A 15,160-nucleotide genomic window follows, 5' to 3' on the forward strand; every position below is an offset into this window, starting at 1 on the left:
ATTTTCCTCTTTACTAGCAAGGTTAAGAAATACTTTTTCTTTTATTTATGAACAATTTGGAACTGGGGAGCACTAAGGGGACAAATGCTTATTTTACCCATTTTTCTGTTGGGATTCTCAATTTTTTCTTATCATAAATTGATGTTTTCATATAAATTATGAGAAATTTACATATTTTGGATACTAGTCCTCTGCTGATTTAATATGCTGTAAATACAGTATATTTCTCCCACTTTGTGGAGTAGATTTGACCTCTTTACAATACTGAATGTTCCGATCAATAAACATGTTTTAACCTCTTATATCTAGATTTTCTTTAATATCCCTTAATAAAAAGTTTAAATTTTCCCCATAGAGACCTTCAAATTATGCCTTGACTTTTTCCTGGATACTCCATATTATTGATGCTGTTTTATATGTATCTTATTTTTAAGTTTTTATATTGTTTGTTTTGGTATTCTGAAATGTACCTTTTTTTTTTTTTAAGATTGATTGATTGATTTGATAGACAGAGATCACAAGTAGGCAGAGAAGCAGGCAGAGAGAGAGCAGAGAAAGCAGGCTCCCTGCTGAGCAGAGAGCCTGATGTGAGGTGGATCCCCAGACCCTGGGATCATGACCTGAGCTGAAGGCAGAGGCTTTAACCCACTGAACCACCCAAACACCCCTGAAATGTACTCTACTTTTGAATGGTGATTTTTTTTTTCCCCTCCAACCAGTAAACTCTCAATAAATTATCTGTAGATTATATTGAGTTTTCCATGTAGACAGTCATATTTCCTGCGAATAATGACAGTTTAGTTTCTTTGTTTTCAATCCTACATTTTTTTTCCCCCTTACCATGCTGGAGGAAAAATCTAGTTCCTTTTTCACAGAAATCTTGATAGCAGGCATCCTGTTTCATTCCAGCTCTTAAAGAAAAGTTTTCAGCTTCCACCTTGATTGTGTATTATGTTGTCGGTTTTATGGAGCTACTGTTTATTACATTAAGAAAGTTCTCGGGGCACCTGGGTGGCTCAGTGGGTTAAGCCTCTGCCTTCGGCTCAGGTCATGGTCTCAGGGTCCTGGGATGGAGCCCCGAATTGGGCTCTCTGCTCAGCAGAGAGCCTGCTTCACCCCTCTCTCTCTGCGTGCCTCTCTGACTACTTGTGATCTCTCTCTGTGTCAAATAAATACATTAATTAATTAATTTAAAAAAAAAACAAGAAGAAGTTCTCTTCTGTTCCTAAATATCTAAGAAATTTTTTTTTTCATGACTGGATACTAAATTTTATAAATGCCTTTTATTCATCTGTTGAGATGATCAAGTGATTTTTCTTTCAGTCTACTATTGTTGTCACTATACTTTTTTTTGTCTTCAAAACATTTTATTTATTTATTTATTTATTTATTTTCAGAGTAACAGTATTTATACTAATTTTTTAAATTTTTTATTATGTTATGTTAGTCACCATATAGTACATCATTAGTTTTTGATATAGTGTTCAATGATTCATTGTTTGCCCATAACACCCAGTGCTCCGTGCAATATGTGCCCTCCTTAATACACTAATTTTCTCTTCTGCATTCCTAAACTAAACTGTTTAGTCATAACACATTACCTTTTATTTTTACATATTCGTGGGTTGAATACACTAGTATTTTATTTATGCTAGCCTCATAAAAAAGAGAATGTTCCCCCTTTATCTATTCTCTAAAAGAGTCTACATAAAATAAATTTATCTTCTTCTTTTTCTTTTTTCAGGCAATGTTTGCTAGAACTTGCCAGCAAAGCTGTTTGAACTTAAAGTTTTCTTTGTGAGAAGATTTTGACTACTGGTATGTTTAAAAAAAAAAAAATCATTAGAAAACTATTCAAGTTTTCTATTCTTAAACCAATATTAATAATTTTATAAGAATTTGTCCATCTAATTTTTCGCATTTATTGTTATAAAGTTTTCCATAACATTTTCTTATTTCATACTGTCTATAAAATCTATAGGAATGTCCCATTTTCATTTCTGCTATTATTTATGCCTTCCCTTCCCCCTGCCCCCTTTTTAAAATCACTTTCTAAGTAGCCTACCCATGTAAGAATCCCAGGTAACCCCTAGGCCCTTCCAGATCAAGTATTTCTGCACAGATGATTAGCAAGCCTGAGACCGGAGTATGTTGCCTGGGGACAAATGACTTTCAGAAAGAGTTAGAAAGTCTTCTCTTTCATTCTCAAAATCAACAGTATCTACCCTTTGAAATGGGTATGAGAATTACCATAGTTAAGGAAATTGAGTTTCAATTGGCAAAACAACCAATAAACAGTGGAGCCCCAATTCTACCATGCCTGCTCTTTCTCTCTTCTCCTTTCTTTTCTTAGAAACCTGAGTTTTAATTCTGCCATTTGCTAGCTGAAGTGTCCTTGGTGTATAGCAAGTTACATTTTTGGTCTCAATTTCTTCATCCATGAAATCATTTTTTTCTTCCAGTTTGAATATTCATAGACACAAGTATGAACCCAGTCTACAAAGTTTGCTTTGATATATCTAGAATATATTTCCATGTCAGTATTTTCATTTTGAATGGCTAACGGTTGGTTGGCATCCATAGCAGATCTTCATGTTTGTTGAATGCATGAATGAATGAATGAACGAATGAATGAATGGGAAAAATCAGTAAAGACCCCAAAGACCTCTTTCCTTGTAGTTGATACAATGCATTCCTGGTCAGCCCAATCATACCACACAATCTGACTCCCATCCTTTGAATATCTTCCCTTACTCCAAATCAGAGTGGGGGCAGGGAACCAGCAGCTTCACAAAACTTGTCTTGTGTGTTAAGCAAATGAGAGAAGTATCTACCATCATTCTCAGTACTAACCAATAGTTCAAGGCCTTCCCCAGGTCTTGTCCAGGAGAGAAAGGCTCTGATCAAAAGACTTGTATCCACAACATAATATTAAGTATTTTGAAAAAGTCATACCCTGTTCTCTCCATGAGAAAAGATTTTGTCAGCCAGAGGCACAGGCAACAAGTCTCACTTGTTGAATAGAACAAGCCAGTATCATAAGCAGCACCTAAGTTTCTCCAGCCTACTTCATGCCTGCAGCTTCTAAACTTGAGATAAGAGTGCCACTTACTGTTAGAGTCATCACACTGCAATATGAAAACAGTTCCTAAATCTCTCGAGCCTGAATGCCAAATGAAGACAAAGGACTTACCAGGAAAGATACAATTGACCTTTGATAGCTTATACTAAATACCAGAAATTGAGTAAGTGCTTTATAACCATAACCTCTTTTAGGCCTTAAAACAATCCTATAATTTTTATTTCTGTGGTTATTACTGGTTTTGTGAGCACACTCCAGGGTTTTGAATCCAACCACCTAGATCACAGCCTCTGAGCCAGTCAGTTGCCTGTTTTTGTACAGTCCACAAGCGACTATTTAAGTGGCTGGGAAAAATCAAAAGAATATTTCACAACATGAAAATTATTTAAATCAAGTTTCTGTGTCTATAAAGTGGTGTTGGAACATAGCCACACTGCCACACTCATTTGCTTAGATATTCTTGGGTTGCATTTGTACCATAGTATATAGTTCAGTACTTGAGACAGAGACCTTAATATGGTCCTCAATGCCTAAAATATTTACTAACCTGCTCTTTACAGAAAAATTTGCCAACTCCTGACCTAGATTCTAATTTGAATATATCACCTGGGAAAGCCACAAAACTGATCCTGTTTCATAACGTGGAAGAACACCTACCAAGAGCAGTTTTTGAGGAACTGCAGGTATCTCCTTAAGATACCTGCGGAGTCTGACATAAAGGCCCTAACATGTTCAAAGGAAGCTCATCATTTTCGTTTACAAATCTTTTCCTCCCTTAGCCCAGTATTGTGTAGGGTCTTGAGTATGGACTTTAGGGTCAAAATATGGGATCCCAGTCTAGGCTCCATTATGACTTATTAATTATATGATGAAGTACAAATGTGCTCAAGTATAGAAGTTGAGTGCTTAGGCTTTGAAACTAGGTTTCAATCCCAGCTCTGCCTCTCACTAGCTTGGTGACCTTGGGTAAAATTACATAACGTCTCTGAACCTCTGCTTCCTTATGTGTCATATAGATGTAAAAAGACATACTGATTTCATTGGGAAGCTGTGAGGAAAAAAACGAATTTATGTATATAAAGTAATTACAACAGCGCTAGCAAAGCTCTCTGTGTATTTGCCATTGATTTCCCATCTTAGGATAAAGCAAACTTCTTCCTTTGACCTTCTAATGCTTATAATCTGCCCTCCATCTGCTTCTCTAGCTCCAAACTCTTCCCTTTGTTGCAGCCATTAATAGCCTTTCTCACCCAAATCATGCTTTTATTTCCTCACAAGACACTTGTACTTGCTATCTCCAGTGACCTCAGAACCTAGCACAGGACTTTTCTTTGAAATACAGCCCAGCACAGATGAAGCTCCCTTCTAAAGCCCTTAACAAATGTGTACATGTAAACATAACTTGAAAAAAGATAATATGGACAAGGAATTTTGAGCAGGCAATAGTAGTAAAATTAGAATCAAGATTCTTCTGAGTGTTGTAATGGCTGGATAGTTAAAACACAAACTTAGACCTTCAAAAACCAATTCACTTGTTTTCTTGTTTATCTTTCTTCCATTTTCCTCCACACTCTCCATTTCCCTGGTCACTAGACCAGTGTCAGGTGGAAGACCACACTTTTCACTAAATGAATACAATTAATAAGTAAATAGTGATGGTGGGGAGTTTGGGAATATAAATATGCACAATCTGCTTATTTTTATCAAAAATTTGTGTGTGCTCAATTTCTAGTGGATATCTACCACATGACCAACTCGGCACCTCCTTTCCTGAGAATGAACTACCTTCTCCCATACATGGACATTTGGAGGACTGCCAAATTCTTAGAGGACTCAGGCCACAACTGATAGGCCCAGCTGGAATCAGAAATACCACCCCTAATTCCCCCTCTGGCCTGGTTAATAATTAGTCTTCCTTTTTGCCGACAGTGGTGCACAAAGACTTAACACGAGAACTGCTAGCAGCCATGTTCTCCATCCATTCACGATAAGGCTGGTTTGTAAAGAGAATGGAGCTAACGGAAAGAAAACAGGAGAAACAGTGAAGAGATCTGAATTGAGTTTGAATCTCAGTTGCCCTGGAAATCCTCCCAGTTCTCTTCATAGTTTGTTCAATTTATCCTTCAACCATGCAACATGGTTATTTTTTTTTTAATTGGTCTTTTTCCTTCAACTAGGTTGAGCAGAGTGTACTAATATTTTTTTTTAAGATTTTTATTTATTTGACAGACAAAGGTCACAAGCAGGCAGAGAGGTAGGCAGAGAGTGAAGGAGGGGAATCAGGCTCTCTGCTGAGCAGAGAGCCCGATTCGGGGCTCAATCCCAGGACCCTGGGATCATGACCCAAGCCGAAGGCAGAGGCTTTAACCCACTGAGCCACCCAGGCGCCCCTGTACTATTTCTTTAACACACTGCACAGTCAGGCCATCTAGAGATTTCTTAAAACCAGTGCCAAAGCCCCACTCCATAACAATGAAATCAAAATCTCTGTAGTCTGGGAATCAGTAATTTTAAGAGGTGCCAGGCTATTCGAGAGATTTCACTTTGAGGAATCAGTCTATTAGGAATACTCACTGTAACTAGGTAGGCAGAGATGTATTTGACCCTCACAAGATCAAAAAACTAACTTTGAAACTTTTAACAACTATCAGACCACTAGTGTTCCCAAATCTCATTCTAATTACAGTTCACATTAGAACTCTCACTTAGTTTTGGGCAAGTGCCACCCAGGACCTCCAAGATTATATCCTCCAAAAGTCAGAATTTAAGATTCCTTGTGGAATTTTGACCCCTAATCCTCCCTACATATACGCACTCTTCTATAAACTATGTTGTGACTCTTATAATGTTACCTGTTTTTTCCAGAATTGTAAAGCAGCCAAAAATTGGTTTAGTATCTCCTAGCCCAACACCCTCAAAGTAATAAAATGGTTAAGGCCATAGGAAAGAGACTTCTTTGGAGAGTTGTTCAAGTGTTGTGCAACATCCAGCTGCTCCCCCACAAGCATATGGGGGCTCCTCTCCCCGCTTCAATTTAATCTCGAGAGCCTGGACTGTGTCCCTAGTGTCCCCAAATCTGTATTAAACATATACAGGAAAATAAAAAACTGGCCAACTAGCTGCCCAATAGAGAGGCATCTACTTGGCAACAGTCTACACTCCTGAGATTTAAGAAAAGGATGAGGAATGTTTCACATACAGAATAGGCCTGTGGCCACATTAAACTGAACTTTGCCAGCTCTAAGACTAGAAACCTCAACAGAGCAAATCCCTGAAGGGTGGTATACCAAGAACTGGGTAAGAAAAGTAGGTATCTGGAAAAGATACTATTTTTATCAGTGATGGACCCATATTTCATTGTTAAGAACTTAGTTCCATGGCTGAATGTAGACCCAAGAGGAGTGAAAAAACACAGACCCTGGTAGCCACATCTCAGGGGAACAAGCATCTCTAGTACACAATCCAACGGTCTGTTACCAGTTCCCTTCCCATTGCAGGCTTCCAGCCTTCGCGAGTCTGAGTATAGCTTCGAAGGAAACGTATAGCTAATTACATAGACATTTTACCAAAATGAATGTAACAAAAAGTAATCAAAAGATTTATTATCTGAGTGACTGGAAAAAAGTTAATAGACCTACCCAGGGTAGGAACAAGAAGCTGAGATAATCTATTTACAGAAGCAGTCAAGAGGAAAAATAAAATTGCTGTTTTATAACTCTATGGGGTTCCTCTCTTTTAACATGTTATACTATATTTTTAGAGATCAAGTAAGTTTTTAAGAAAAGTAAATCTGAAGATTTTATAATTTCACATTTATACAGCTCGATATCCTTTATTTATCTATCATTCTTAAAGCAACTGACAAATCTAGTTTTCAAAGATGAAAGCTTGCTATTACTGAGATCTTCAATGTTTTCTGCAACTCCAAATCCAGGAACGTTTCACACAATCTCAGAACTTTCCTTTTTAAGGTGATTACTCTTAATGTATACATATATAATCATTTGCCTATGCTTGCCACTTACAGACAGTAACGCCTCCTAAATGATGAAGCAGGAGTCAAGCCATTCACATGACTTCTAGTTATATCTCTTTTAAGACTCTCCAAAAGCAAAATAACGAATATATGACATTTACTGAAAAGAAAAGGAGAAAAGCAAAAAAAAAAAAATATATATATATATATATATATATATATATCCTTCATGGTCTTTCATTCATTTCATCAATTAGGACACACAGGGCAGCATCTTTCTCTATAATCTGGTCTCTCCTATGACCTGAATTTTCTCTTTGCTGTTCATTCTGTCCAGTACAATTGTTGCTATCATCAGCATCCATTGGTTCAGTTTTTACTCTCATCCCTGCTTCTGAATGAGGCAGATCATCAGGCAAAGAAGCCAGGCAATTCTGAATCATCTCAATGACTCGCTCCAGATGCTTCTGAAACCGCTCAGCTGTTTCAAGGCGTTGACGTTTCTGCACCTCCATCATGACTCTCAATGTCTCTCTTGCTTGGTGGGGTCGGTATTCATTTATGAGATGATGCACATGTACAAAAAGCAGCTTAAGATCTTCCAGTTTCTCTTCTCGTTTTATACTCCCAGGGCTCCTTATCAAGATATCTAAGAGATCTAAGAAATTAATAAGAATAGACATATTGAGTTTTCTCAGTTCCTTCTTATGATCAAATTGCATAGGATGAAGCCGTTCAATGCCCTGGCTTTCTAAAGGGCGGATGATAAGATCATCACATTGGAACTGATTGCCAAACATCATATAACTGTCTTTTATTGGAGGTGGAGGCTTGGGAGCTAGGCCTTCCTGAATATTTTCATCTGTATATTCCTTGATGTACTGCATTGGAGGTGGTGGAAGAGCACTCACTTGTTGCGGCTCACCCATAGCGGAAGAACAAGAACCTGTGGAAATAAAACAAAGATTTAGAGTACAGCTACAACACAAACCTGTCACCTTGGGTGACTACAGACAGTATTTTCCTTTTTTCCCCCCCTGGCAAGTTTGGGGCCCAGGACAAAATGATCTTAGTTTCTAAAACAACATGGAAAGGCTGCCATCTTTTTCTAATTAGCATTATATCGCTAAACATCCAACGACTTCTCCTTCTCTGCTTAAGCCTTTCATTGGCACACAAAAAAATTTAAGTAGTGGGACGCCTGGGTGGCTCAGTTGGTTGGATGACTGCCTTCGGCTCAGGTCATGATCCTGGAGTCCCGGGATCGAGTCCCGCATCGGACTCCCAGCTCCATGGGGAGTCTGCTTCTCTCTCTGACCTTCTCGTTCATGCTCTCTCTCACGGTCTCTCTCTCAAGTAAATAAACAAAATCTTAAAAAAAAAAAAAAAATTAAGTAGTGTATTTTTATCTATAAATAAAATCTGGATCCCATATCCCTCACCAGTTATGTCGTTTCTTTTTCAACACACTTCCCTTCTGCCTTGGCTTCTGTGAGCCTCCAGTTAGGTTCTCTTCCTACTTCACTGGCCACTCCCTCTCAATCTTCTCTACCACCACTCCGCTACCCAAATTTTAATGCTGACCTGTCTCAGAGGGTTGCTCCGAGGCCCTGTCCTCACTCTAAATTAGGGAATCACAAACTCAAGTGCCAAGGGGAGAACACTGAAGCACTCTGGGGCAGGGATTCATATGAATTAAGCACATGCAAGCCAAATCTCAAAGTCTCCAGCCATTAGCATTCATGTGAGAAAGAAGACTCACTGTTCCTCAGCTTCTTGATTTCTTAAAAGGCAGCAAAAACCCGTATTTTATGTAGATCTCTCAGTTTTTACTTTTTTTTTTTTTCCTGGTCAGAGACAGTGAGCACAGGCAGACAGGCAGACAGAGTGGCAGGCAGAGGCAGAGGGAGAAGCAGGCTTCCTGCTGAGCAAGGAGCCCGATGTGGGACTTGATCCCAGGATGCTGGGATCACAACCTGAGCGGAAGGCAGCCCCTTAACCAACTAAGCCACTCAGGCATCCCAGAATCTCTCAGTTTTTAAATACTGGTAATGAATTCCAGAAATCGTCAAGTTCTGTAGGTTCAAAAAGAACTTATCTACAACAATCTTTGTGGTCTGTGAGCCAATAATTTTAGAGCTCTGCTTTTTATTTTCCGTTGGGCGGTATCAGTCAATTCCATGGCTTTTATAAAACACCACTTCTACCAGTGGTTCTCAACAAACAACAATTTTGACCACCAGGAGATAAATGGCAAGGTCTGGAGATAATTTTACTTGTCACAACTGGGCGATGGAGTGCTACCGGTATCTAATGGATAGAGGCTAGGGTTGCTGCTAAACACTAACAATGCCTATGACCGCTCCCAACAATTATTCAGCCCTAAATGTCAACAAAATATTGTGCCAAAGTGGAGAAACCCTGTTTCTACCTCCAATCCAGACTGCCTGAACTTCTGGATGGCTCATAAAGCATTCAGACCGCACCCCCCCCCCCCCAAAAGAATTACCTCCTCTCCTCCCTACCATCAGGAATCTATCAAGTCTTGTTGATTCCACACCTTCACTATCTCAAGTTCATCAATTCTGACCAAGCCACCATTTCTTCTCCAGGAATATAATCGTTTCCCCAGGGATCTTTTTGCTTCCATTACTGTTCCTCCACATAATAGCCAGCATAATTGTTTTCAACCATCATTCCTTCTCTTTCATTGTATCCTAGCAGTACTGTCTTTAATGTAGTATTTCTACACTATTTTATAACTATACCAACTTCTTCTGGCCTGAGGTCTTTCCATATGCTTTTTTCTCTGCTTCAGGCAGTAGCTTAAAATGTCACCTCTAAAGAAATAACTTAGTGGAATAGTAATCAAAAACAGATCCTACCTTTCTTCTTTTATCCTCTGAAGCAGTATTTGATTTCTCTCCCCGACCAGACTGTAAGTTCCATGGGGAAAGAACTCTTATCATAGTTCTATGTCTACAACCTTGCACACAGAAGCTTCATAAATATTTGTTGAGTAACTTCATTCATTTCAGGAGGGGTCCAAATCAGTGGAGTTTGGAAACTGGTACAAACATACTTAATGTGTATTCCCTCTTTTGACTGTTTATTGTTTGTCTTCTAATACAGGACAATGAGTATCCAGGGATGATGACTTTGACAACAGATATCTGTGTACATACTATGTGCCAGACAGTTTACTTTTCTCAGGGCTGTGAGAAAAACTGCTCTTTCCACTTTGGAGATGAGACAATTGAGGCTCAGAAAGGTTGAACCACTTGCATAAAGTCATAGATTAAGGAGTAAAGGATCTAGGGCCTAAAGATCTCAAACACTACACTACACCATCTTTCAAGGATAAACAAAAAACACTCCCACCATCCTAGTGTTGCTTACAACCTATCAAGGAAAACAGACAAAAAATAACTACCAAGTTTTGAGGCTAATACAAAAGACAAACAGATCTAATTACCAAAAATAAGTCTAAAAATTACATATAGGAAAATGTATCACAAGCAAAATTAAAACACAATCCCATTCTTCTGGGAAAGGAAAATGCTTGCAAGCTAACCAAGAGCAAATACTAGAAATTTTATTTTGATTTTTAAAACATTTTCTGACTCCATCCCCACCAGAAGGAAAGCACCAGGACTTCAGGAACTGCCTGTCTTGTACACAACTCCACCTCTAGCATCTCAACACCTAGAAGATCCTCAATAAAGACCCCGTGGATGAGTTTCGTTTTTGTTTTTTACCTCTATTTTTTAAAACCTAGAAAAACAAACAAAAGAGGACAAGGAAAATGCGTATGCTGAATAAAGGCAGGAAAATATTCAGACTAATACATTTCTAAAAGCAAATTTCTAAAAACGATGCTTTTCATCTAACAGACTATCAAGATTTCAGATATTCCATCATTCAACAAATATTAGAACACCTTCCATGTGATAAGCACTGGATTCCAGCAGAGGTCACACTATCCTTTTGATGTGGTTCTTTTGGAATGTTTTTGATCAGATTTGATGGTGTCCAGAGCCAAGGGCCAAGAAAGAATTCCTGAGACGTCTTTGGTGCAAAAGGTTGGGGACAGAACCCATGGACAGAAAGAGCTGGACTGGAGTCCTGAGGAGTGGTCCATTAAATACTTTCAAGTTGGGAGGGAGTTAGGGATAGGGTAAGCCTCCCAGGAAACAAGGTTTCCAGGACCCTGAGAAGGCTAGCTATTGTTAGGAAAGGTCATTTATTACTGGTTAGTAAAACCTCAGTCAAGAGACCCTTCAGATGTACATCAGTGGGTCATATACTTGGGGGATGACGGCTAACAAATATCTGGGGAGTAGAAACAAAGGAGGTTTCCAACAGAATTTTTATATGTTAAAGTAGACTCACAGGATCCTGGGGGTTGGGCTAAGGTTACCAGCTGCCCTTAGCAAAGTATTAACATTAAGGCAGCTGAGTTCCTAGAGGAATGTCACCCTGCCTGTTTCAAGGCCTAGTCAGCAGGCCGTAGGTAGCAAGGAAGTATAATGACTTTTTTTCTTTGTTTCCCACATCGCTCATACCAATATTTTTTATAGGAAAATTTCTAGAAGTAGAATTGCTGGCTCGAGGAATATCACCATTTAAACTTTTGATACTGCCAAATTAAATTCCAAATATATATTTGTTTCCTTTCTTGTCAGTTGTGTGTGAGAATTCTCCCATAATGTCTTGGGTTTTACCTGCCCAGTACCCAAGAGTGTTGTGGGGTGGCTGCAATGATGGTTTCTGTGAGAACTGGGGTGAGTGGGGTCTTTGCACCCCAACTGGTTTCCCTACAGGGCCAGAACAGCTAAGAGCCTGATTCTAAATCTGGGATGACATTCCCAAAGAAGAAAATGAGAGAAAGTGATGTGGAGAACAAAGGAGGAATGCAGAGAAAATTAAATCTTATAATCTGCAGCCCATCCACAAATACTTGAGATAGGCAGATTATAACACTCCTCCAGCAGCGTCCAATGCGTCTTTAACATATGAAAGTCCTTTTGGAACTTCCCTTTATTTCTCCCAATCCCAAGGTATAAACCCACTTGCTCCATGTAATCCTGGGTCAGCAGGCAGCAGCAGCCACAACTTCAGATCCTAACCTCCTTCCTACATCAGAAGCACATAAAAATGTGCATTAGAGGTGTTTAATGCAGCGATGTTTGAAAAGAGAAGAAGTCGGAAATAATCCATGACTTCATCAATATGACTGCGTAAAGTATTTCTATATAACACAATGCAGCCCTTAAGGAAAAAAATTGGTAAAACTTCATGGGGGCAGGGTTAAAAACACTGTGTCCTGTTTACAACACAGGATAGCTGCCATCAGTGATAATCAACTTTTTAACATAAATACAGAGTTACAGAAAGTTGAATGAAAAGTATAAAGAACATTCCATATTCTTCACCCAGCTCTCGAAATGTTAACATTTTCCCTCACTTGCCTCAAATAAGAACGTTCCCTAACTACCAAAATCATGGAATTAGCACTGATCTGGTATTTCAAAAGCAATTTTAGACAGCCCAAGTTTCACCTCCCTCAGGCATCTTTCAGTTGGGGGGGGGGGGTCCTGTTTCGTGCTTCCCAACACCACGGGCATGCCTCTCTTCAAGCTGCCATTTTCCAAGGGCCAACTCCATCGCAGGCACGTTTTAAATCCTCTGTCTTCCTACAAAGTCTATAAATTAAGTACTACTGTCAACTTCATTTACAGAGGAAGCTCCCGAGTCTCAACGAGGGGAAGGGTTTGGCACCAGATCAAAAGGCTAGTAAAGGGCTAAAGCAGAGGCTTTAACCCACTGGGTGGGTTAGTAAAGGCTAGTCTGGGTGGCTCAGTGGGTTAAAGCCTCTGCTTTCAGCTCGGGTCATGATCCCGGGGTCCAGGGATGGAGCCCCGCATAGGGCTCTCTGCTCAGCGGGGAGCCTGCCTCCCTTCCTCTCTCTCTGTCTGCTTGTCATCTGTCTGTCAAATAAATAAAATCTTTAAAAGAAAAAAAATTTTAAAAAGGCTAGTAAAAAGCACAGCAAGAATTCTTATCCCTGTCCTTTTCGTTACTCGGTACAAGCTCTAAGACAGCGAAGTACAGGAACTTGACAAGCCACGGAAGTTACGTGTGTATCTGCATCGCTTCTCTCGAATGAGCTTTTCAGAGGCAAGGTCTATCGTAAAGCCAGCGCCAAGCGTTACAGTGGGTTATCCGACTCCAGAGTCACCTTCCACAGGGCTTGTTTGAAGATAGAAGCTTAACCAAAAAAGGACGGCGTTCCAGGGTCCCGCCCCCAGACACGTGACTGGTTTCATTTACGGTGAACGCGGTCGCTGGAAAGCGGCTTTTTAAAAACTCTCCACACGAAGTGACCAGGCGGCTTGGGGTCGGCCGGCCTCCTCCGCGCCCCACTAACTCAGCCGATTTCAGGATCGCCGCCTGAGGAGGGAGGGCGGGGATGGTCACTGGCAGGTGACAAAGGCCGGAGGCTAAAGGACTCGCCAACTCCCCACAGCTTAGCAAACCAGCGGCGCGCAGGACGAGAACTCGGGTCTCCCAACCTGCGGTCGGGCTCGGCCTCCGCACACAGAGAAAGCCCCGAGCCCGCCGCGCCGAAGCCACCTTCCACCCGGCTCCCCACGAGCAGCAGCGAGGCGGCGACCTCGGAGGGACGCGGGAGAGGGAAGTCAGAGAGCATACGCCCCGCACCAGGCCTACCCCATTCCCAGCCCGCCCTGAGGAAGGCGCGGGGTCCGGGAGGAGAGATGCACGCGGAACGAAGCCCAGAGTCGTCGCCGCCCACTCACCTCAGCTCAGGGTTTACACTGGAGCCGCCTTCGCCTCCGCAACCGAAATCCGACTTCCGGCCGCCTCCTACAGGAAGAACCTCCTGATGCTGTCTTTTGATTGGCTTAAAGAGCTGTCTTTTAGCCGAGGCTCTAGGCCCGCCTCCAACTAATCGCTTGTTATTGCGCCTGTGCATTTCTACTCCTGCTTGGGCGGTTTTGTTGCCTGCGGGATTGGAGATGGGGGCGTATGTGTTAGTATTTTATATCAGTAAAATTAGCAGTTGGTAAGCTTCACTCCTTATTTTTCTTGTTTTTTAACGCCTAGAATTAAACAGCGCATCCAAATGCCTTACATGCAAGTTAGAAAATACAGATAAACAGATCATTTTTAATTATAGCTGCTCTAATCCCACTGTCAAAAATAAAATTACATTCATTTTTAATCTGGAAATATTTGTCAACATGACTGAGAATGAGTAACGTTCTCAGTTTTCATTTCTTCACTATATATTCATATTTAATTTCATTGAGAAATTGAAACATGTCTAATTATATTTCCAGGTAACAGATTAACAAATATAAAAATTATTTTTTTCAGAGGTAATTTTCATAAGTCACAAATTTATAAATTCCTGGGAATCTTACAAGAGCATATTGGACATAAAAAGTAAGGTTGTTATTCTGATAAAAGTTTTCAACTTTACCTCTTTAAGATTATTTGAATTTCATTTTTTACAAAATTATGGGGTTCCAAGTACATACAAAAGTAGAGAGAACTGTACTCATCCACCTTCAATGAGTATCTGCCCATTAGAACTAAACATTATTTCAACATGCGTCTCTGAAATAGGGCTCTTCATTCCCCCCCCCCATAAACACAGAAACATTATTTCATTTAAAATTAAATTAGTGGGGCGCCCGGGTGGCTCAGTGGGTTAAGGCCTCTGCCTTCGGCTCAGGTCATGATCCCAGGGTCCTGGGATCGAGCCCCACATCGGGCTCTCTGCTCAGCAGGGAGCCTGCTTCCCTGCCTCTCTGCCTACTTGTGATCTTTGTCTGTCAAATAAATAAATAAAATCTTAAAAAAAAATCAAATTAGTAACTATTTAAAAATCATGAAAATCAGGGGTTCCTGGGTGGCTCAGTCAGCTAAGCATCTGACTCTTGATTTTGGCTCAGATCATGATGTCCGGGTCATGAGATCACTCTGTGCTCAGCGTAGAATCTGCCTAAGATTGTCTCTCCCTCTGCACCTCCCCCTACCTTCCCTCTCTAAGGGGGGGGAAAAAAAATCAAAAT

General features: G+C 40.4%; 1 protein-coding gene across 4 annotated transcripts; it reads right to left on the reverse strand.

Moving 5' to 3' along the window:
• Positions 1-7,285: 7,285 nt before the first annotated feature.
• Positions 7,286-13,963, reverse strand: MED7 (mediator complex subunit 7). 4 transcript variants are annotated; one of them, XM_059417239.1, is made up of 3 exons: positions 13,880-13,938; positions 13,300-13,511; positions 7,286-8,004 (listed from the first exon to the last, which is right to left on the reverse strand). In XM_059417239.1, the coding sequence occupies exons 2-3, from the start codon at positions 13,385-13,387 to the stop codon at positions 7,286-7,288; spliced, it is 807 nt and encodes a 268-aa protein (XP_059273222.1). In that variant the 5' UTR covers positions 13,388-13,511; positions 13,880-13,938. The 4 variants fall into 4 exon arrangements, with proteins under 4 accessions (XP_059273222.1, XP_059273223.1, XP_059273224.1 ...); XM_059417240.1 differs by lacking the exon at positions 13,300-13,511 and having other exon boundaries at positions 13,880-13,963; XM_059417241.1 differs by lacking the exons at positions 13,300-13,511; positions 13,880-13,938 and adding an exon at positions 13,791-13,871.
• Between the last annotated feature and the right edge of the window lie 1,197 nt (positions 13,964-15,160).

The sequence above is a fragment of the Mustela nigripes genome, chromosome 12 (assembly GCF_022355385.1).
Source record: "Mustela nigripes isolate SB6536 chromosome 12, MUSNIG.SB6536, whole genome shotgun sequence".
Classification (NCBI taxonomy): domain Eukaryota; kingdom Metazoa; phylum Chordata; class Mammalia; order Carnivora; family Mustelidae; genus Mustela; species Mustela nigripes.

Excerpts from the sequence above, each read along its gene's own strand:
- MED7 (XM_059417239.1), bottom strand. The coding sequence starts at position 13,387 with ATGAAACCAGTCACGTGTCTGGGGGCGGGACCCTGGAACGCCGTCCTT. Across the intron at positions 8,005-13,299 it reads TCAAACAAGCCCTGTGGAAG|GTTCTTGTTCTTCCGCTATG; the intron begins GTGACTCTGGAG and ends TTATTTCCACAG.